General features: G+C 38.1%; 1 protein-coding gene across 6 annotated transcripts in view; it reads left to right on the top strand.

The window, feature by feature from the left end:
- ptpn5 (protein tyrosine phosphatase non-receptor type 5) overlaps positions 1-24501 on the top strand; it is an 88506-nt gene that overhangs the window by 47931 nt on the left and 16074 nt on the right. For all 6 annotated transcript variants that reach the window (XM_062967656.1, XM_008107666.3, XM_062967655.1 and 3 more), the window contains 7 exons: positions 2003-2086; positions 7275-7513; positions 10360-10549; positions 12264-12348; positions 15632-15711; positions 16330-16467; positions 19966-20076. In XM_062967656.1, coding sequence (XP_062823726.1) covers positions 2003-2086; positions 7275-7513; positions 10360-10549; positions 12264-12348; positions 15632-15711; positions 16330-16467; positions 19966-20076 — 927 coding nt within the window. The remainder of the gene's footprint in view (positions 1-2002; positions 2087-7274; positions 7514-10359; positions 10550-12263; positions 12349-15631; positions 15712-16329; positions 16468-19965; positions 20077-24501) is intronic.

The following is a 24501-nucleotide window of genomic DNA, read 5'->3' on the forward strand; positions in this document are numbered from 1 at the left end:
GGCAGCATGCTAAAAGGGAACCCTGAGGATATGGATGTACCTATATCCTCATTGAAGAAGCTGCTGACAGCTGAGAAACATTGTGGGATGGTAGACCATAACCAACCATGGTAAGGGGACAAATCTGGCCACTGCCCCACAGTTTTCCACACTGTCATCTACTGTCCCCTGGCTTCTGGACCTTTATGTGATGAGGTCTCTAGACTAATACAGCTATGTCTTTGAATTCTGCCTATAGATCATGTACATTTAAGGCCACAATTCTAAGCAAATCCTATTCAGAGGTGGTTTTGCCAGTTCCTCCCTTTGAAATATAGCTTACAGAATCTGGTGCTTTTACAGTATTAGACCATGATATCTAAAAGTCTACATGCTATGCGATTTTTATAAATCATTCATTATAAAAAAAATAACCCTTAACTCATTTCTTTTTCATATTCTAAGAGGAAAAAAATCTTTAATGTGATCTTTTCAACTAGATGCATTAAGCTTAATCAAAAGTTCCTTCTGTGGAAGGAGGCATTCAGGCTATCTATATCTGCATGTTATTTGAAATGAGTCAGTCCAAATCATTTTTTCCTCAGTTATGATTTTTAAAAAAATATGATTTAATCTGTTCTTCAGAAAATAATCCATTTGGTTATAGGAAAAACATCACAGCTAGAAGCGTATTTGTACAAGGCCATGCCTCTGTGTTATTAATTAGTTTGCCATTCTATATTTAAAATTACATTGGTTGAAGACAACAGAGTGTTCTTGTTTTAAGCTAAGTTTTAAGATATGAAGTGAACAAGACTTGACTCAATCAGAATGTAAAAAGAGTGTTCTTGGGTGAGAGGGATTAATAACACGCATATAGGAAGCTAATAAATAGGGTATGAGCACGCAATAGTGAGGTTCTCAACTTGTGGGTCCCCAGATGTTTTGGCCTTCAACTCCCAGAAATCCTAACAGCTGGTAAACTGGCTAAGATTTCTGGGAGTTGTAAGCCAAAACACCTAGGGATCCACAGGTTGAGAACCACTGCTATAGTGCCTCCTTGCTCATGTTCCTTAGCAGCTGGTATTTAGAACCATATGAAAGTAATGAAGTGAAGATAATATGCAGAGATCATGATCTACTCATCCTCCATGAATTTGTCCAGTCTCCATTTAAACTTGTCCAATTTGTTTGTTTATGAGAATGAGTTCCACAATTCTAGGCCACCATTCTAGGTACTAAAATAAGTACAGCCAGCCCTCCACATTCTCTGGGATTGGGGGCACAGATGACTGCTGTACAGATGATTACCTAGGAAATTCTGAGACTAGTTTGAGGCCCTGATAGTGCTTGTCCAAACCCCATAGCACTGATGTTAATTAAGGGTTTTCTTTCACACCCTTTCCTGAGGGTTTGTTGTTTCTCCACCACAGTTTGAAACTAGCTTCAAACTGCATTAAATGGTTATTGTAGATGTGGACCTTGAGGTTCCTGGAGAGAGCATTTTTATTGAAATCTGAATAATCAAAAGTCAAAACTGCAAATGCTTAGTGATTATTGTACTTTCTTTTATCTGTCCATAATCTCTTACCATTTACCTCTGAGAACCCTGACTCCTAGTGGAGATTTAAATGTGGTAGAACCTTAGACTACATCACAAAAGGAAATATGAAGCTGAAGAGTACTTTTGCACTGAGCTTCTGGTTCAGGATGTGAATTTTTAGGAATAGGAAATTTCAAATTTGGACTGGAGCCCATATTTGAAGAAGGAGAGGGAGAGGGAGGAGAAGAAGATTTATTTATATCCCACCCTTCTCCTCAAAGGGACTCAGGGTGGCTTACAGCAAAAATGTCAACATTTACTTATCAGGTTTGCATATAACTAAAGCTTTTTGGTTTTTGGCCATGGAATTACCTATTATTATAATTTTAAAACTGATAGGAATTTAATAGCAGTGATATTTTCTCAACTTTTCTCTTTAAGAAACTCCAGAATTAATTGTGTGCTTGTATAATTCCTCAGGATCTGATCCGAAATGGAGGCCTCACAATGTCCTACTTCCTGCTATCTTTGATTTCCTTTGGTTTGCTGCTCATAGGAATATTGGTAAGCTAATATCCCTGGATGCATTAAATACCATTCAATACTAATTAATTGCTTTAGTATGCTGACATCTGCAAAATACTCTCAGAATGTTCAAATGGTATATTTGATGATAAATAGTAACCAACACAGGCGAAACAAATACTTTGACAAATGAATTCCCATTTACAAAGTCTTTATGACCATCAAAACCACCCTTTTCATCCTAGGCCTTTTTTAACAGCATCGGCATTGACAGAGGAAGACAGAATGTCAGTGTTATATAGAATAGAATCATAGAATCATAGAATAGTAGAGTTGGAAGAGACCTCATGGGCCATCCAGTCCAACCCCCTGCCAAGAAGCAGGAAATCGCATTCAAAGCACCCCCGACAGATGGCCATCCAGCCTCTGCTTAAAAGCCTCCAAGGAAGGAGCCTCCACCACAGCCCGGGGGAGAGAGTTCCACTGTCGAACAGCCCTCACAGTGAGGAAGTTCTTCCTGATGTTCAGGTGGAATCTCCTTTCCTGTAGTTTGAAGCCATTGTTCCGTGTCCTAGTCTGCAGGGCAGCAGAAAACAAGCTTGCTCCCTCCTCCCTATGACTTCCCTTCACGTATTTGTACATGGCTATCATGTCTCCTCTCAGCCTTCTCTTCTGCAGGCTAAACATGCCAAGCTCTTTAAGCCGCTCCTCATAGGGCTTGTTCTCCAGACCCTTAATCATTTTAGTCGCCCTCCTCTGGACGCTTTCCAGCTTGTCAACATCTCCCTTCAACTGTGGTGCCCAAAATTGGACACAGTATTCCAGTATAGCAGCTGTGTTTCTGCAGTAAACAATAAAATAAAGCTTCAGCTGGAAAAGACTAAGAATCTACTTTATCTGGTCCTGTTGTGTCTATGTGTATGTGCTTACAACAGGGATGGCAAGCAGCCATGGACTCTAAAGTTCCTTACTTGAATATGTGTGATCAATACAACAGAGAGAAAAGTGAAGAGCCCCTGGTGGTGCAATGGATTAAACTCTTGTGCTAGCAGGATTGCTAACCGACAGGTTGGCTGTTCAAATCCGGGGAGAGCGGGTGAGCTCCTGCTGTCAGCCCCAGCTCCCCATGCGGGGACATGAGAGAAGCCTCCCACAAAGATGGTAAAGCATCAAACATCCGGGCATCCCCTGGGCAACGTCCTTGCAGATGGCCAACTCTGTCACACCAGAAGCGACTTGCAGTTTCTCAAGTCACTCCTGACACACACAAGCCCACCACTCCCCAGAATGTTAAAAAAGCACAGATTTGTGAGTTTGATCACCAAAATAGGTCATAAAAAAACGAAGGCTGATGGAAAAGAACACCATCATGGAGGCCTTTTGGAAGAAGCTCTAGAAGGTTCTTTACTTAATATAATTGGATAAAAGTGTACTGAAACATATTGAACTGCTCATTTCTCTGTGTATAAGAAACCTATCTTGAGGTATACCTGCACTGTAATAAGCATTAGCAATTCACATGCACATGGCTTCACCAAATAAACATTGTTAGGTATAAATTGTGGTTAGGTTCAGTCTGGGGCATTGGAGAATTGCAAGATTTTCTTTAGCAGAAAGAATGGCAATTAACATTAATACTTCTGTCAACAAGAATACTGGTGTGGGTAGTGAGATGAGTTTTGCTGTGTAATTGCCTTGCTTGTTGTTAGGCACTTCTTAGCCAGATACATTGTGTGGTCAAATAATACACTTTCAGAGAGTAGTGGAGTAGCGCACATTAAAGTGCAAAGGACAGAGTACTAAATTGACAGAAATCCAGGTTTCTTGCACAATAAGCAGCTGAAGCTATAGAGCAACAAGAATCAGAATAAGCCCACTGTGAAGTTCCCCTAGTGATTAGGCCTAGAGATTTTTCTGCAGAGCTCCCCAACTCCATTCGAACAAATGCAAAGAAATAACGTTATCAAGGAAGCTGTTCCCCCCATTGTGATTATTGGTGTGCTGTGGTGTTAACACATTGTTGTGAACTCATTCATTTTATGTAAATGCACTTGGTCAAACAGGTTAGCAAAATAGCTAGCTGGCAAAAGCTACTGGAGACTGGATCATTAGAACTGTTCCTTTGATAAAACAATTCTTAATTGAGATTACACCCCCCCACAGGAATGGCCTGTTCTGGGAATAAAAAAACAGCCGTGGGTGGCATCCCCTGTGTACTTAGAACTTGTGTACAATAATAGGGAGAAAGGCTGACATGGTCCCACATTCAATGATTGTCAGAATGTCTATAGAATATTGACAACAGCTGATCAATGCAATTTTGAAAGTATGTTTAATTTAGAAACAGGGAGTACCTACACCTGGGAATATTAATGTATGCCATTAATTCTTAAAAAATAAAAGATAAGGAAAAGTGACACTTCATCTTTCTCAGTGTTCAGGAACTTCTTTCTACTATGTAATGTTAGTGTATTGGGCAGATAACTAGCCCCTTTAGTACTATATATTCAAGTTTTGAGAATGATGAGAAGGAAAAATTTTCCCTTTGCCTTGCTTTCTTCCAGAACCACGCACACATATACCCACTCGAAAAAAAATCCTTCTAACCTCCTGATCCAAGCAAGTTGAGACAGTGGTCAGAAATCTTTATAGTCCCTAGGTAAACTATTGTTTATGATGTTCAATTTGTAAAGCATCCTTACATTCTAATTAATTATTGAATTGCATGTGGATAACATTCAGAAAACGAAGCATAAGGGAATATAGGGATCCAATAGACTTAACATGAACTCCTTAACATGTTTAAAACATGGCTTGACAGATTTTTTCTATCAGGTTAACTCAGAACAGAATCTAACCATTCAATCATCTGACATGTTTTCCTTAAAACTGTGCAATGGATTTAGTATTTAAGACCCTGTAGTGGCTGTCACTTTGGACTACCATGTAGGTTTAGGTTTCTGTGAGCATGATAGGCATCCTTATAATTCCCTCAAAAAAATAGGTGTTGTGCACATCTTAAAACAAAATCAACAACAAATAGTTAATTGGATTAAAATTTGTTTCAAAATATTAAGCATAATCAAGGATTGAGCAATCTTGAGAAGAAGAATCTTGGACTAGCAAAATTTGCTAACATTGAGCACTTATTCTGCACAAAATCTGCAAATTATTTTGTATAGAAAACCCTTTCAGCACAAAATTTAGTATTTTTACACAGAACTATTAGTGTCTGTACAGAAAATGCAATTCCTAGTATAGAATATGTTATATTTCTGCAGGAAAATTTACAGGTAGTTTTTTTCCACAGAAAACAATGCTGTTTTCTTTGCAAAGCAACCTTGTGTGAATTTTCAGTAAAATAAGTCCCAAATTGTGAATACATTTTTTATTGTTTTAAATGGATAAAGTTTTCTACTGAGTTCTTTAGATATGTTTGGACAGAATTAAATCTAGATGTTAATAGCATGCCTGTTGAATCAATTGGAGTTATGTAAATATTGGTTTATTAAGTCCTGTTGATTTAAATCAACAGGGCTTGATAAACCAATACTTACATAACTCCAGTTAAGTCAACAGGTATATTAGATGTAACTCTCTTCAAACACATCCAAAGAATCCATCTTCTCTAGTCAAAAATAGCAATAGTATTTTTAGTCTATAAAGAGCAAAAAGTCGAGTCCCAACAGTAAGAGATTATGGAATCCTGTAGGAATTGAAAATATTTCTTTGTAGCAGATCATATGGAAAAACTGCTGTTTTGAATACCCTTTTGGAGGACATGGGAAAGTGAATCTCTGGCCTTCTGCCAGGGAGGAGAGAATGACATATTGCTTTTTAAAGAAGAATCCCTTTAGCAAGCATTTCCATTGTGCATACTCTTCACTGAATCAAAACAAGCTTGAGCTTTATCCCCAAAGGGGATTAAATTACATTGGAGTGTGCATTTAGAAGCTTAAATCTGAATAATATTTAATACAATATTTTGAAAATCCTACATGTGCAGTCATGGATTCAGCCAGTATAGTTGAAGAACAGACCAACTTCTCTAGCACCCTGCCCTTTCTCATTTCTCAATTCTTTCAATACCTTCAAGAGAACAGATGTATTTGCCAGCCTAAGCAGTATGTTAATTGCTGAATCCTCCAATGGTAATTTAATTGTAATCTACATTGTTGCTCGTTCTTTCTTTCACTGGCAAAGTAAACCATTGGTATCGTCATCCCTTGTGAGAGATGGGGAGACCAAGCTAATGGTTTTCTCGGCTCAAACTGGTACTTCATGATTATGGTCTAATGCATTGCTTAAAAAGTGAAGGTAGGAAGTTGTTGTGGCTCCATTAAGAATTGGAGACAAGAGTCCTTCTTAGCAGTATTTACTGGTGGAGGAAACCACTTATATGTAATGTTTTCCCTCACTTGTAAACACTCTTTCTGAAGTTTCCATAATTCCCAAGCATGGAGCAAGGATTTTTTGCAGATTCTGAATGCATGATATAATTTGGGGGGGGGGGGTGTTTACAGTTTTTCAAGTTTCTCAGAGTTCCTGTTCTAACCCCTATGAAAGTGAAGGGCCTACTGTAATTATAAGGAAATTGAAAATGGTTTCAGTATAGCCTTACTTTGCACAATGTGTCGTTTCTGTATTATCACCTTTCAGCAAGCATATTTGTGAAGATATTTAAAACAGTATTTTTAAAATAAAACCATCTAATTATCATAGATGAAAGGAGAGAAAGATTGAGTACTGTCAACAGGCAGTGGTTGCTCTTTCACATGGCCATAAACTCTCTGACGGGGAAAGCTATCAATTGTATCCAGGATCCAGAAGTAGTCACAGCTTGTGACTTCTTGTGACTTTGTGATCACAGCGTGCTGTCAATGAGCATTTAGTGACACTCTATTACAAAGTAAAATGTGATTTCACCTTTGGCATCTATACAGATTTTCCAAGCATGGGACAGGTCGCCTGTGTTCAGCGGCTATGCCTAGCAGTTTCCATAAAGCCCTTTCCCTCCGTGCAAAAATATAATAGCCGTTCCTCTTGTGATACTCAGAAGAAAGCATTGTATATCATTTTCCTGTTCCCTTTCATTCAGTTTTATTATGCAGAGGTATAATGAATGCTCTGATCACCAAAATGGGCAAATGGGCTTTCAAAACAACTGCTTTTAGCTTTTTATCTGGAAAACTTCTCATGCTGCATATATTTCTCCCTATCTCTATAGGTCTGGTATCTTGTGAATCCACCTCCAGATCCCCCATTTCCCCTTCAAGAGGACAGACGGCAATCGGTAAGCCGCCAGCCTTCATTCACATACTCTGAATGGACAGAGGACAAAAACGAGGATGATTTCCTTGATCTGGACCCAGTGCCAGAGACACCCGTTTTTGACTGTGTGATGGACATGAAAGTGGAGACAGATCCAATAACCCTAACTGTTAAATCCGTGGGACTGCAAGAAAGGTAAGCTATTACATGAAGTGGTGTAAAGAACTTGATGGCCAGAAGGTGTGCCTTTCAGACATTCTGAGAGGACTAATGTAATAAGAACTTCATTCAACAGACTGTATCTATCTTTCTATATAACTGTCTATCCACGCATCCATTTATCTATTTCTCTTTTTAAAAAGAATTAGCTACTTGGCTCTTACTTCATCTTTCCCTGAAGTCTTCTAGAATGTTCTTTGACAAAGGTCATTTGTGCTCATCCTTTAAAATGTTGAACTTTAGAGAATTTGAACAAAAATTTCCCATTCTGGAAATATAAGGGATCAGCATTATTGTTGATGCATAGCAGCTAGTAAGCAGAAAATTGAAAAGTTGCTTCTTTGAACTACAGTTTCCCAAATCTAACTTCCAGCATGGTATTCTGGGAGCTGTTGTCTGAAAAGGGGAACCTTTCCAGGCTCTCCTAACCAAACATAAAAATCGATCCCTTGTGTGGTTCATGTTTTGGTAATTAATAAACCTTGAGGCCTGCTGTGAAGATGCGTTGTGCTCAGAAGAGATGTTTAGCTTTTTCCCCATGCTCCTTTTTTCTGATGCCAATCCTTCCCCTTTCTCCCCATTCACTGAGTTATTTTTCTTTCCAAAGAAATAGTCAAATACTTTCCAACACCCCCCCCCCCCGACCAAACTGCTGAAAAGGACTGATTTACCCCTGGGGGTGGGGAGCATTAAAAGACCCCTTTCCAAAATGCCATGTCTTTGATGTTCAAGACAGATATGGTCATAGGACTGTCAGTTTATAAAAGCATGTGGAGTAAGATTTTTGCATTTGGTTATACCTCTAGGCAAGGTTTATTGAAGTAGAGTAGAACTTTGTATTAAGCTAAGGTCCGGCCTGAGAAACTTCATGTAATATGATTTTCAAGTAATCTGGGACCCTACTTTTCTTACCTGGAATGATGCATGCCTTGGGCTTCCATCCAAAGCATAACATATGATCACTTAGAAAAACCTAGAAAATGCCCAGAGAAATGTTCTTTTTAGGCCACTAGTGTTATTTGATGGTCAACTTTCTTCTGACGTTCCATAGGAAGTTGACCATAGAATTGTGCTGGAGACCTAGAATGAACACTTCTCTAGTCATTTTCTAGGTCCTCCAGAGTGATTCTATGGTAGTCAATCCTCTTAGTGTAGAAATGAAATTGTCTTCGGTGGGCTCACAAAATAAGCTGGCCTGATAAGCAGTTACGTAATTTGAATGCAGTGGTTTTGATGCTTGGTGGGGCTGTAGAAAAGATAATACAGCTAAGATGAGTAAATTGTGTTATGCTTTTTATACAAATTATTTTTAAACTTTCATCTTTGTGAATGTTTTTCCCTGTCATGGTAACTTAAGCTATCTATTATTTCAGAATTCTCAGCTGGAGAAAAAATATAATGCATTATGGAACTTCCATTTTACGTAACATTTAGATAAAATGGATTCCAGGCACAATCTCTGGACAACAGCTTATTTGTAAGCTTTGTCTAAAGTAGACAAGAAAAGTCAGCAGCTAATGTTAACTTGTTTCAGAGCAGGGTAGATTTTTATAAACTCAGTGATCTTTTCTTAAAAAAAACCACATTATTTTAAATTTAAGTTGAATTTTTTAAATTTAAATTCAGATTAAAAATGTTCTTAAAACAAATGAGTTATAAAAAGAGACCAGGGCAAAAATATCATCCTCAAAACTAAAAATATGTTAACAACAGTTTATGGAAATGAGAAATAAAAAACAACACAAAAATTCACAGTTAAAATCCATCAAAGCCTATTCAAAGTTAAAAACCACAGCACCCCATGACTAGACCTTCACTTACCTGATGGATTCAGTCCTCTTCCTCTTCCTATGCACATGTGTTCCTGTCTCCCCATCCCCCTGTGTGCCATGAGTCTCTGTTTTGTCTAGAAAAGAAGGGAGAAGCTATGTGGAACAGAGACTCATGGCATACATACCTCCCAAAACATCCTTTGTTCACTTCCTGGGAATGGGCCTGACATGTGAATGCTTACATCGTAGCCCCAACTTTGGGAGGCAGCAAATTTCAAACTCATGAATATAGTGTTCCCTCACTTATCACGGGGATTATGTTCCAGGACCACCTGCAATAAGTGGAAATCCGCGAAGTAGGGACACTATATTTATTTTAATATTTATACATTATTTTAATATTTGTACTTTATTTTAGCAGCTACAATATACAGTACACCGGCAGAGAAGAGGAATAGAAGCTAAATAACCCTTTTTTTATTTCCAACCGTTCCCTACCCGCCCTCCTCTCCCTTTATTTCTCCCTTCTCCCCTCTTCTAAAACCCTTTGCACACCGCAAAAACCCGTGAAACAGCGAAAATACCGCAATAAATGGTTACATTAATATTTCTTGAAAACCCACAAAAACAGGAAGGGAACGAAAAGTGAACCACAAAGTAATCAAAATCACAAGTGTGAAACCCCCAAAAGTGGAGGGCTGGCTATATTATATATTGAAACTGATCCGCAAACTGTACAGAATAATTCCCCAATGCATATACAACATATAGTGAAAAGTGCATCTCTGAAAATATGTCAGTTAAGTTTTAAAAACCCAAAGTGCTTCTACTTTAAAAACTTGAATAAAATCTTCTTCACTGGTGATTTAAATTTTGACTCAAATAATTAAAACTGAAAATCAATTAAGTCCTGCTCCAGAAATCAGAAAAGTTTTTTTTTTTTTTTGGATTACATTACCAGAATTGCTCAGTCGGCATGGCCAAACTTTCCAAGTACTTCTGGTATCACAGTCATTAATGAATGCCTGTATATCTTGCCGTCTTGTGCAGGAGGGGCTCCAATGTTTCACTCACACTGGACATGTGCACTCCAGGGTGCACTGAGCAAGGCTTTGGCTATGTCATGTCTCCAAGGGAGGAGTCAGCTCGAGAATACCTCCAGACAGCATCAAATGTTCTCACTGAGGAAGAATTACACGAGAAAGCATTAGATTCTTTTGTACTCCAGACAGAGTTTTTTGTGAGTATTTTGACCATCCCATTTTCAAAACACAAGTTTGTAAACTTTCTTTTTATTATGGCCTGGATTTCTGTGCATTGCACAGAAGGAAAGCCATTGTGTTGTCGAAGCCATTATTTATAGTTTCTTCCTGCTCATGAAATGTATTTTTCTAGTTGATGTGTTAATGAGTAGATCCTGCCGATTATAATCACAAACACAGGATAATAAAGGAACGTATAATGGCACACGGCTAAATATCTTAGTTTGTGATTAATGAACTGGCTGAAGAATAACATCCCCCAACCAAAGTCTGTCTATCTATTGAGATAGTCTTGAAAGCACTTCTGTATGTCCAACAACCTTAAAGATAATGTCTAATTGGATTGGGGAGAGGACCTTTTGGTGAGATCTGCCTAGCTTGAACACCTTTTCATGGGTCATTATGCTTATTTAGTGACTTTTCAGAAATGTGTTAAGAACATCTTTTTCAGGAGGGCATTTAGCAGATAATTTGTTCTTTTAGTAGAGTTTTTTAAATCTTTAAATTTTTTGCCATGTTGGGGTGGATTTGTGTTGTTGTTTATTGGAGACAGTATAAACATTTCCAAACAAACACATTATATTCAGAATAGGAACAAAGCTGTGTTAAATTATATCAGACTTGTCCAAGTAGTTCAATATTGCTACAAGGTATCGAACAGTTTTGAGCTGCGAGGTTGAAATGCAATGTGGGATAGGTCTTGGGGGCTATCTTACATCAGTAGATGGAACTAAGGGCAAAGACTGAGTAAGCAAGGCTAATGTAAAAAGGACAGAGCAGTTAGAACATTTTCCTACCTAAGCTGACAAATGATAGCTCAAGAACCAGTATGTCTTCCAGGAGCACATCTGAGAGTGAATAAAAAACTGGACTTGCGATCTTATAGTCTTTCAGAGAAATTGTCTTATAGGGCCATTAAGCACTGGGAGAAAAAGTAGCAGGCATGGGAAGATAATGTCTCTTTGCTTTAAAGACTAGAGGAGAGAGAAAAAAAGTTCACAAGGACATTAAGACTTGCCATTAGTGTCAGTGATACTACAACAATGTTCCCCTCTAAAGCAGAAGGTGAGAGGAATGGGAGCTATTGAAACAAATAGCAGCTGCTCAGGGACAAGAACCAGTTTCCCTTCCTGTGCCTTCCCATTAGTTGCACTGATACATTGTGTTGCACTGGAAGTCATATCCAGTCACTATTTTCAGTTGGCTCTCAGCCAAAAAAAAAGGCTTGGGTGTGATGGGGAAACAAAACTGCTGCATTTGGAAGTAGCTATCTTACATTGGGATCATTTTTGAGACAAAAATTGTCTGGAAATCAACCTGGGATTTATTTAATTTTACAATTGTTGAAATTCAGGAGGCTTTGAGGGCCACTCAGTAGGGTCTGGGGATTTTATTGTGTTGATTCAAGCCAAGCTCTGCCAGTATACACTTTGTAGTCACCATATCACTTTGAACACAACTCAATCTACTTTCCAAAGTGATGCACACCTACAAAGAAAGTGAAACAATGATACCATTTTAAAGTTTTCAGTGTGATCAGAAATGTTCTATGTCTTTGAGCTTTTTTTATTGTTGCTACTACTTTTGATTCAAGATACAATTGGATTAAGAATCATCTAATGGTTTTGTAGGAATTCCCTTGGAATTTCCTTAGGAATCTATTGATGGTTTCTGCCATGTATCTTTCAACAGGAAATTCCAATGAATTTTATTGATCCAAAGGAATATGATATTCCTGGTTTGGTCCGAAAGAATCGCTACAAAACAATTCTCCCAAGTAAGTACCACATCCTTATTGAAGCCATTCTTCAAGATGAGATTTCTTAAAGGATTTTGAAATTATGCTTCTATGTTACACATTTTACTGTTTATATATTAAACTTACATTTGTCCACAAAATGGAACTCCGTGTGAATTTTGACTTGAGACATTAGTTTCATATTCTTGTGTTTCCTAAAGGTTTCAAAAAATGGTTGGCAAATCTTACATGGAAATATGGTGTGGTATTTTAACACAGTATTTCTCAAACTATGCTCCTCTAGGTGTTTTGGACTACAGCTCCCAGGAATCCCAGCCATCTTATTGTGGGAGCTGAAGTCCAAAACATCGAAAGAGACCACAGTTTGAGAAACACTGCCTAGCAAATCCCATTTTCATTGAACTGCAATATTACCAGGTGGCAGGATTGTGAATTTCTTTTAAAAAGGCATCTTTGAGTGAGAAAAGACAAACTTGCCAAACAAACACAAATGTGCATGCTACTTTACAAAATATCATAAAACAGTGGATTGCTGTGAGTCTTCCCAGCTTCCCCTCTTCACTCTCTTGTAGTAAATGATAATCAAGCAGTGCTTCTTGTAAGTTGGAACATGGTCCAGAATAACTCCCAGTTATTTTGATGTGCTGCAGTGTTCCAGTGGGATTCCTTCTCAGGTAATCATCAGAACTTGATGCTTGCAGGTATATAAAATAGGTACAAAAATCAAACATTGACTGAAAATAAACCAGCATTTGCAAGGCTTGCTAAACATGCTGATTTTTCTTCGTGTGGAGTACAGCTGAAGCAATTTCTGCAGAGTTCACTATAAATAATGCATGTTGTTGCTAACAATTTTGTGTAAATAGGTAGCATTCAGAAACATTTTGCTGTTGCCAATTTTTTCATCATCCCAGCATTGAGATAAGAGGACCTCATTTGGGGTCAGGACCCACAGTTCAAGAAACAGCCCCCTAGATTCTGCTCCACATTTTAATAAATCAGTTCGTTGTGCATAATGAACAGCCATGAGATATAACATTCAAGTTGTATTTATTATTAATGTGACCTTAAATACTTGATCTGTTTTACCTATATCACTTATTCAAAATCATTTTAGTGTTGGACATTCATACTCTCTAGAAAAGAAAATACTGGGTGCAAAGCAAATTGTGTTCCTTTGCAATTTGGAGGCATTAAAAATTTGAGACTGTCTAAAATGGATATTTGTTCCAGTTATAGCTGAAAAGTAAACAAACACTTAACAATTATTGGTTTTCTGCATCTTTACAGGTAATTGCAATTAGTGATAGAAAATGATACTTATTTTTAATTTCATCTAATTTGTATTTTTTTTTCAAATTTACATCTTTATTGTGGATAATTTTTAAAAGAGGTGATGTATTTGGAACAAACATTTGTTTGTTATTTGTCTGTTAATTTTTAACAGCAGCAACCAGATGAAGATGGTTGCTATTAGGATGTTTGAATCTTCTAGACTATGCTACTTATTAACACCAAACTCTAGTATTCAAAGATGTAGTCTTTTGCAGCATAAAAAGAAGAAAAGAATGGGGAAGGAAAGAAATATGGGAACAACTTTAAGATGAAATGGTTTTTAATTTTCACATGAGCTTTCGTGGATGTAAACCCACTTCTTCAGATGTAGCACTAAGTGGTATTAGGGCCTCAGGCATAAAGCATATTTTACACAGTTGTGGGACTAGGATAGAATGTAATGGAATCTTGAAAGATACAAATCATTATCCTTTTCCTAAATTTTCAAGGGATTGCATGATACAGGCATTTCAGATCTTTACTGTGGTCAGGTCATGTTGATAGGTTAAAGTAATAAATTTGCTTATCAAAAGTCAGTTTCCCAGCCTTTAAATTATTTCCACTCTATCATCAGCCTGAGCTTGGAACGATCCACACAACAAATTAACTTCCTTGACGCCATTGTGCAGCTGCAAAACAGACATCTAGGCACCACACTTTATTGAAATCCCACTGATTGCTCCATATACTTACATGCCTCTAGTTTCCTTTATTGGCTTCAGTTTTAAACAATTTCTTACTGACAACACAATACATAAAATGGAAAGTAATGCAGGGACAAGACCCTGCCACATATCTAGATGCCAACTCTATCTCCACATCTACTTGAGAGCAATATTACCACAATATCAGAGATGCATTTATACACTTTCTTCAATGCAATATATGTCATCCTATGCCAGCAGTGTCCCTCTGCACATTGGACAAACAGAATAGTCTATGCAAGAGAATTAATGGACACAAATCTGTCATTAGAAATAGCAGTTCTCCAATACCAGTCTCACAAGTGTATAAATAGGCTTAATCCCCTAGGCTTTAATACTGCTTCGTAATGTATCCAAGAAAGTGGTTTATGTCCACAAAAGTTAATGGAAAAAAAATCAAATAAACTATTTTTAAAGGTGCTGCCACGATTCTCTCTTTTTCTCTTTCTCCTCCTTCCTTGTTTTAAAAGTCTAGAATTGTAATTTACAGTGCATTTTAAGCAATCTGTATGGGGATCAGCAGAGTTTTTTTCTCCAACATTGCAGTGATCTGCACCGTATTTGTGCACATTGGTTACTATTGAAAATCTGGCATGTAGCAATGGCCAACATATTGCTTTTCTTTTAACTGCAATCTCTTTAACTTCTTTTGGTTCTATTTATGACTTAATTATATTTTTAGTCTTTGTACGGTGTGAATTTTTAAAAGCTGTATCTATTTTAACATTTATAAGCCAACCTCAGTCTCAGAATGAGGAGAGCAAGCACTATATGGATAAATACAATACTGTAATAATAGTAGCAATCAAAATTTGTGGACTGGCAGTGTTTTCCACATGATTCATTCACTGTTGCAGGATGTAGTGATTGCCGTTGTCTTTGGTGGCTTTGAAAAGGGATTAGAACAGATCTATGGAGGCAGACCTTTCATAGCTTCTAGAGGGAATATCACAATGTGAACTCTGAGCACATGCTAATAAGTGACCGTGTTCTTCCCTTGGACACCTAAATGGTCATTGTTAGAAACAGAATGAGAGATTAGATGGGTTTGAGGTTTAACCATGAAGATCACTTTTATGTTCTTAAATCCAAAACCTTTAATACCTTATGGATAATATCATAGAGCCTTTTATTAAAGTTGTATTTTTCTCTAACCTGTTACCTTTCCCTCCTGTTCTGGACATCTGTACAGTTGTAAGAAGAGATAGCAACTGTACTTCCTTACAGCACACAAGCCCTCACTATTGGTTTGTGCTTTCCAGATTCTCACAGCAGAGTGTGCCTTACCTCAGATGATCAAGATGATCCCCTGAGCTCTTACATCAATGCCAACTACATCAGGGTAAGACTGGAGTGTTTTTTCCTTGAAGGCTTCTGGATGGGCTTATGATATCTGTGTATAGTTGAAGAAATCGTACATCATAATTTTCACCCATCCAACTCACATCCGTATACCAACTCTTGAAATGCAGAACCTTAAAAGACATTTTCAATTATTCGGAAGGCCAGAAACTGTTGGAATTCACCAAGTTTTCAGAAGGTTTTGTGCCTAGAGATTTGAAGTCTTGACAGGATAAGAAACAAGGAGAATTTTTTCCACTTCCTCACTAAAAATGGAAGGTTCTGATTTCTCCTTACATTACTTATAATTGTCATTCATAAGACTATAGATTAAGCCTAGTAGAATCAGGCTTGGTGTAACCATATGTCTTGCATTGCATAAATTCTTCACATTGCCATAGGAACCATCACTTCTTGTATATGTTGAAGTTGTGCCTTCTCTCCTTGACTTATATGTAACTTGGGATATGAGTGGGAAAGAAAACATGTGCATTTATTTATTTTATTTATGAATGAGAAAGAGAACATGTGCATTTTTCTTATATACCAGCCATCACTGATATAGACCTAGGTACATGTGTAATCTAGCACTAAAGAACCCTTATTTTTCTATTGGCAGGGCTATGGAGGAGAAGAGAAGGTGTACATTGCTACTCAGGGACCCATAGTTAATACTGTCAGTGATTTCTGGAGGATGGTATGGCAGGAGCATTCTCCAATTATTGTCATGATTACCAATATTGAAGAGATGAATGAGGTAATTCTGCAATATGCATTTCTTACTCAGCTGCTATGGGAAATAAACAGTGTTCCTAAAGGCAATGTGCTTATTGGACTAAGGATATTGCATCGTCTTGGCACTTAATTTGGTGATTAAGAGAGTGGGATTCCTAACCTGCTAGTGTTCCAACTGCAAGGATGAATGCCATTGAGAACATGTTTATATAACTTCCATGGTCAACAAACAAGACAATTATACCGAGGATGATGATGACCCAATGTCACCTTCAGTCCCCACTCAATAAAGGTGCTAAAGACACCATTTTCTCCCACTCCTGTTTTGCTTTTCAGCACTTGGAAACCAATTGGCATCCCTTAGTGCCTTGCTACTAAAGCTAACAGTCCATTTTGCGCCCATCAGTTGTCAGTCCATAGCAAATTTCCAGGAAATAAAGAAGCAGCTATTTTCAATAGGGACAAATATGATACTGATCCCTAGATCATGGGCAAGGAAGGAGCCTGCTGGTGCACTACAGTGGGTGCCTGCACTTGCTCACCTTTCCACTCAAGCCATGGACATTTTGCACTATGGTTTTTGAAGTGGATCTGTAGAGATTGCCTTACAAAAGCTAAGTGCCATTCTTTGATTTAATGATCTGGGTGAGCCCTGTAAATCATTTCTTATCCTGCTAAGAGAACCTAATATGTTGTGGTCAGCTACCGTTGTTTTTCCAATCTCTATATCACAGCTTGTATCTGCAGCACTTCTTATATGTTACCAAGGAGACTAAGATGCTGAATGCTGCACACTCACAGAGGCATGCCCCTATATCCACTTTCTTTGAAGCACCCATTCACTTAGAAGTCATTCACAAATGCACAAACATCTAGAGTCGGTTTCTGTGTTAACAAGATTTCATTTGAGCCCAGCTTTTCATTGATACCACCCATTTCAAAAATTAAAATGTGCCATGAGACTTGGGTCCAAATATAGACTATAAACTCTCCTCACTATCAGTCTTACCCTGATGTTCCTCTTTTTTCACTCTGCTTCAAATTAATATATGAACACCATGTCTTAAAAATGTGCTAGTGCAGACTGAAACTTTTGTTCTGCAGTAATTCTAGAAAAAGGGTTTTGTGTTCCTGTTATATACATTAACTATAATAATGCAAAGATTAGTGGCTCAGTATTCTCATACTCTTGTCAAGTGTAATCTGAACTGACAGACAGCCCACGGAAATGTGTGGGTGTTCTTACTTCATTTTCTGCTGCTCGGAGTCTGAGCTATAGTTAGCTACTAGCACATTTGACAAGGGTTGTTTTTTTTTTCAATTGATAGATGCTCTTGTAGCAGGGGCTGCTGGGTGGGCAGGGAGGCACAGAACTGTAAATATTTGACACTGGAAATGGAAGTGACCCATTTTCCAGATAGTGGAAACTGGCAATGCAACATTGATTTGGAGAGGCAACAAAGGTTGTGCCTGAGGAAAATTAGTCTGTTTCAAATGTAATGTTTTTCAGCTGAATTTTGTTTAGCCTATGTTCCTTTAATGCATGCTGAAGGTCAAGATTTATTTTCACATGCACACACACCACTCTACTGATATGCAGGGGTCATTATACTGACAGTGTCTCTGACCCCACTTGGAAATATCCCTTGATGTGGACCACAAGCAGGGAGGCTATGGGATGATCTTATTGTTCATAGGTATGGGGTATATAGGAAAGTCTGTGGAAAGTGAAAAATGTGCAGTAAGCAAGTCAATTCTAATGTGAAGTGTGAATTAGGGAATGGTACTGTATTCTCTATATTGAGGATAGAAAATATTAGGATTGTTTCAAATTGTTGGACCCAACTAGAGTGAAGCCATAAAGACAATGGGAAGTTGGTAAATCATCATTTTGATCAATTTCACTGAATCATTGGGCATACACTAATTGGGATTAATAACTTGATATAGACCAGAAGGTCAAACTATGCAGTTTAAGAGCCTTTTTCAGTTTACTTTCTGTCAGTCAGACAACAATGAAATAATAATTCAATAGTATATAGGTAGCATTATGTATTGCATTGCAACTTTGGAGAACAAGTTTGGGTGAGTCTTATACTCTCAGCCCCAGAAAATTCTATGACTGGGTTGCCATAAATCATAAACAACTTGAAGGCACATAACAACAACAAATTGATATGCCGCAAAGTCCAAAATTAGCAGCAGTGAAACTTTTATTAAAAGCAGTATTCTGGAAAAATTCAAAACAAACGAGTAATAAAGCCAGGCTTAACATTTTGGGAGGCTGTTCTAGACTGCTGAATGCCACAATTAGAAAGGCTGTTTCTCTTAGAAGAGTCACCATGCTGCAGTGCAATGATTTTCAACCTGTGGGTCCCCAGATGTTTTGGTCTTCAACTCCCAGAAATCCTAACAGCTATTAAACTGGCTGGGATTTCTGGGAGTTGTAGGCCAAAACATCTGGGGACCCACATGTTGAGAACCACTGCTGTAGTGGTCTGCATGTTGGACTAAGACTCTGCGAGACCAGGGTCCAAATCCCTGCTCAGCCATGGCTGGGTAATCTTGTGCAAGTAAGACTCTCTCAGTCTCAGAACAATACTGGCAAACCTCCTCTGAATAAAGCTTATCCAAAAAAATATTTTGTAGAGTTGCCATACGTTGTAACAACTTTTGCCTTTTACTTATCTACTCAACAACCAGTAGCGGGAGGGCCTGAAGAAAAGCTTCAGGATTAGGGTTAGGTTCTAGGATTGGTTTGCATTCCCCTGGATGTTTAGAATTTGGGAGTCATAAGAAGGATCTTGAACTTGACCTCAAAGCAAACTGGTAACCAGTGTTATGAGTAAAGAATCAGTGTAGTGAAATGTACCATCTGTTTCTCAGAACATGGAAGTGTTTAATTAGAATACAGAAGAGGCACATTGCTTTGGACATCAAATTCCCTTAGTCCCACTAGCATTGCCAGTGATTTATCCACCCCTAGAATAGAAGCTAGATAACTAAAACATCCAAGAAAGTATGCAACTATGTCATAAACCAAATGTGGCAGAAGGTCTTCTTGACCACTCCTAACACCTAAGCATTCAGAAGCACCATCAAGTTGTAAACATATTGTTTTAAGAGAAGCATAACTCTCCCCATAAGAAGCTGGAGCTCATCCTATTTTTCTGCTTCTGAGTTAAACTTTGTTTTTGACACCCATCGTGCCACCTGAAACATCTACCAGTTCAGAACAAGTTCCACCCTGATCCTATGTACTTTTTGCTTCTCTTAATTCCAGGGAAGGGAATTCATTATTGAACTACAGGGCCCATCAGCCCTAGCCAACATAGCCAATGATGAAAGATATCAGGAAGTAAAGGCCAAATAGAGCTTCTGGAGATCTTCATGTTTTCCATCTCTGCTTCATTTAGATTCTGCAAACTTTAGTTACTGTTATATCAATTTTTCTCAGGATGCTTTGAAATAATAAAGTGGCAAAATGACCATTTATTTCTGTGGTTTTTGTTTTGCTCAGAAATGTACCGAATACTGGCCAGAAGAGCAGGTTACATATGAAGGAATTGAAATCACGGTTAACCAAGTCATACAAGCAGATGATTATCGGTTAAGGCTTATTACCCTCAAGGTAAGATCACTCAGGTGATATGTAGAACATCGTGAAAAATCCTATCCAGGGTTGTGCTTTTTATCTATCCTGTCAACACCGTTGAAACAATAATCTTTTATGATTGCATTGATAATACTTCTGTCTGGTTTCCTATCAGGTAAGCAATAAAAAAATATAAGCAGTCAGGCATTTTTGATGGAGTATGCACAATCAAAAGACTTTCCAGCTATTTGTAAAAGAAATGTGCTCTTGGACTGGAAGCGCCCTGTGAGTCATTCCCCACAAGTGCTTACTGGTCATTTGTTACAGTGTGTTTGCTCGGAAAAGTTTTATTCTTTTTATATGATCCAATCTTAAAATGTTCTTGAATATATGTCAGTTTGGGGGTCATAGTGGTATTTGTATCATGTTATCCCAGTGTCAACAATATCCCCATGTTCTTTCAGGTTGGATATGGCAGGTTGTCTAGGTTTCAGTTTGATACTAATCTGTCACAAATGGTTTATGTGGCTGAGCCTATTAAGCTGATTATTGAAGTGGCACAACAACCAACACAGAGAAGATAACATTGCTGCTTTATTAGAGGCATCAAGCTAATACTACAGTAACACCAAAAACATACCCCCTAAAGTTGTTTTTTCATAAACATGTTCACCAAAGTATATTTTCTTAATGTACTGATTCAGACATATAGCGTTGCTTGTTTTAAACAACAGTTGCTCAACTGTTCATTGAAAAGAATCAATTGTTATACTTTACACCAGGGGTCCCCAAACTATTACCCTCGGGCTACATGCGGCCCCCTGAACCCATTTATCTGGCTCCCTCCTTCTCCACTAAGGAAAGCGCATGTGGCACGGAGGAAGAGGGAAAGGAGCATATCTTTCCCTCCTCCCTCACCCTGTGCGTGCCTTCCAATTCTTCGCTTGTGATTTTTATCCCGGTATTTTATTTATTTATTTATTTATTTATTTATTTAATAATTAATTATTGAGGGGTGCTTTGCTTGTGCTTTTGGTATATAAAGACAGGTGAGGGTTGGACTAAATGGAAGAGGGGTCTCTTCCAACCCTCTTTATTATTATTATTATTATTATTATTATTATTATTATTATTATTATTAACATTATTATTCAATGGGAAACTATAGTCCGGCCCTCCAGTGGTCTGAGGGACAGTGAACTGGCCCCCTGTTTAAAGAGTTTGGGGACCCCTACTTTACACCTTTGACTAAAACTGATCCTCTAAACAGGGTATACAAACCAAAGTAACCCATCATGGTATCCCTTCTTAGTGCTGTGGCTATTCTTCTCTGGGGCAGAAAAGAATATTTCAGTGCTTCGGCATGTTAGAAGCTTCATGTGATTCATTACCCGCAATATTTAAAAGATAGTAGGTCTGGGGATAGAAATAAAGACTTTGAACATTTTAGAGAAGGTAGAAGTGAGGTTTTGATACCGGTATTTCATTTCTGTTTCAAAGATCCCAATAAGTATCTCTAATTTAGAAGCTTAGTTCAGAAAGTCAATTGCAATGTCAGACTTGGTACAACTCATTAACCTTTATTTCCTTCTTCAATTACTTAATACCTGCTCAGCCATTTATTAATCAAGAATTGGCATTTTTACAAGAATTTTTAAAATGATGTTAGAGATTTGGGGGGAGGGGGGTTGAAATAAATATTCCAGTGATTATAGCTCCAATCAGGCACAAAACTAGACAACCATAAAGTAAAGCAAGCAGAAATAATGAGCTTGCCTGAAAACTGAGCAACATATTTGTTGATTCAGGAGGGATTTCTTTTTTAAAAGTAAGCCTTCTGCCTTCTGCTTTCACAGAGGGTGACATGTGGTATATGCAATTAGAAATAGCTATCTGTCTATCAGGATATAAATACAATTTCTTTCAGCATGTGTAGCCAGTGTTATTAAGAATACAGTTTTATCTTGAACACAGCTCTTCATTTAGCCAAACACCAGCATGAGGCATGACATTTAAAATGTTTATAAAGGCTACTATGACAATATAATAGTGTGCGGTTTGATTAGGACTTTTAAAAATGCTGGTAGTAATGGGAAGAGGGATTATTTTCTTAAGTCTTTGTGGGGGGAAATTTAGAGGGAGTTAACATTTTCCTCTCCTTCAGTGATGTCCCAAGGTATGGTCTTACTGTCCTTTTAATAAAGTTTTTATATTATGATTGGTTTCTCTTTCACACTGCAAAGTTATTGCACTTTGATATCACATTATTTTTGATATCACATTATCTATCATGGCTCCACCCCATGAATCCTGGGATTGGGGTCTAGGCAGTCTTAGGCCTCTTCTACACTGCCATATAATCCATTTTATCAAAGCAGATAATCCACGTTATCTGCTTTGAACTGGATTATATGAGTCTACACTGCAAGATAATCTAAGCAGATAGCCCGGATTTGATATGGCAGTGTAGAAGGGCGTTTCCATATTTCACTTAAACGTAAGCCAAAGCAGGTTTAAGAAACCTGCTTTGGCATGGGTTTAAGTCCCCACACCTGCCCACAAAACCTGCACTTTCCCGGGGGGTGGGGTGTCTAGATGCTCTCCCAGTAACTTCCAGGTGGGCACCCAGACACCCAGATACCCTCCAAAAATAAGCCCTTAAAATTAAAACAACTCACCCAGCTGCCATTAAGGTACTGCTGGACTCCTCCTGGCACGTAGAAATGAGCTCCTCGCCCCTTCACCTCATCTGGTGCGTCATTTCTACACACCAGGAAGAATCCAGCAGTACCTTAATAGCGACCAGGTAAGTTGTTATAATTTGGACAACTCCGGTAAATCTGAGACAGGTCTCGGGTTAAAGGCCTGTCTGGATGGGCCTGAAGGGACCATGGCATCCCTTCCACTCCACCTACCTCCCTTTGTTTTCCAGGGATCCGTTCATTCCTCAGGGTAAAATGATTTCTGAGCAATTTGAAAGTCAAGGGTGAAAGCGCAGGTACAGGTTTGATTTCAAGTAGATAATGAAGACATTGAAATAGCTCATTAATCAGAATGGGGACTGGAGTCATAAAATCAGAAGACTAGGACTTGGAAATGCATCTATGAAAAAACTAGACAAGAGCCTGACATGTAAAAATATATCATTGAGTAGTACAGTTAGATTGCCCATACCATCATATTTCCAGTTTCTATGTATGTTTGTGAAACCTAGACCGTGAAGAAAACTTGTAGTAAGAAGATCAATTCATTCAAAATGTTTGATGGGTATTGTGCATTGCTAAAAGGTCAAGTAAATGTGTCCTAAAGAAAATCAAACATGAGCTCTCCCTAAAAGGCAAGGTGGGTGAACAGAGACTTATGACCAAAATATATCGTGAAAGACATTACTCACTAGAAAAGGCAATAATACTTGCAAGGCAGAAGACAGTAGGAAAAGAGAATGACCACATTTCAGATCGACAGACTCAATCTGGGAAACCACAGTCCTCAGTCTGTATTACTTAAGTGTTTCATTCATAGGGTCAGCATTAATTGAAGATGACTTGATGGCAGTTAATAACAAAACAGTGTATAATCCCAGTGCAACAGATATACTCCAGAGCAAGTTTTTAATAACCTGCCTTTCTCCTAGTATAGAATCCAAAGCAGCTTACAATATAAGTTAAAACAAAATACAGCATGAGTCTCTCTTATCTGGAGATCTGAAAACCTCCAAAAAATACCTCCATGCACCCCAAGCTGTCCACTTCTTCCTTTGAGATTATGGCTGTTGCATTTCTACTGGTTTGTCTCTCAGATCTGATCCTGTCAGCATTTTTGTGTTTGCCCAATTTCATAGATCCTCATCTTTTCCCTAGCCTCATGTCTCATACACAACAAAAAGGTGATGCTGGGGGACTCTTTTTTGAACCCCTGGCCATTGGCCCGTGGGGTTCCTCGAGGTTCCGTTTTGTCCCCCATGCTGTTTAACATATACATGAAACTGCTAGGAGAGGTCATCTAGACTTTTGGAGTATGGTGCCATATATATGTGGATGATACTCAACTCTACTACTCCTTTCCACCTAATGCCAAGGATATTGTTCTGACTCTAAACCAGTGCTTGTCATCAGTAATGGACAGGATGAGGGCAAACATATTGAAATTTAATCCAGACAAGACATATGTACTCCTGGTCGGTCAGAAGGCAGATCAGTGTCACGACCCAGGCTGCAGAGCACCAATAACCATACACAGAGGCCAGAATCTATCTAATATCTTTATTGTAGGAATATATAAAGTTAATAAAAACAAGTGTAGAAAATAGTCCAGAATTAGACCTTTCAGGAAAGGTCAGAATTAGTCCAAAAAAGCAATGTCCAATAAGAAATATTAAGGTCCAAAGTTGTAATCCAATAACCGAAACACTCACTTTGCCAAGCAAAGTGAGGGGAGATGACAAGGTCCTTTAGTCCATGA

Source organism: Anolis carolinensis, chromosome 1 (assembly GCF_035594765.1).
Source record: "Anolis carolinensis isolate JA03-04 chromosome 1, rAnoCar3.1.pri, whole genome shotgun sequence".
Taxonomy (NCBI): domain Eukaryota; kingdom Metazoa; phylum Chordata; class Lepidosauria; order Squamata; family Dactyloidae; genus Anolis; species Anolis carolinensis.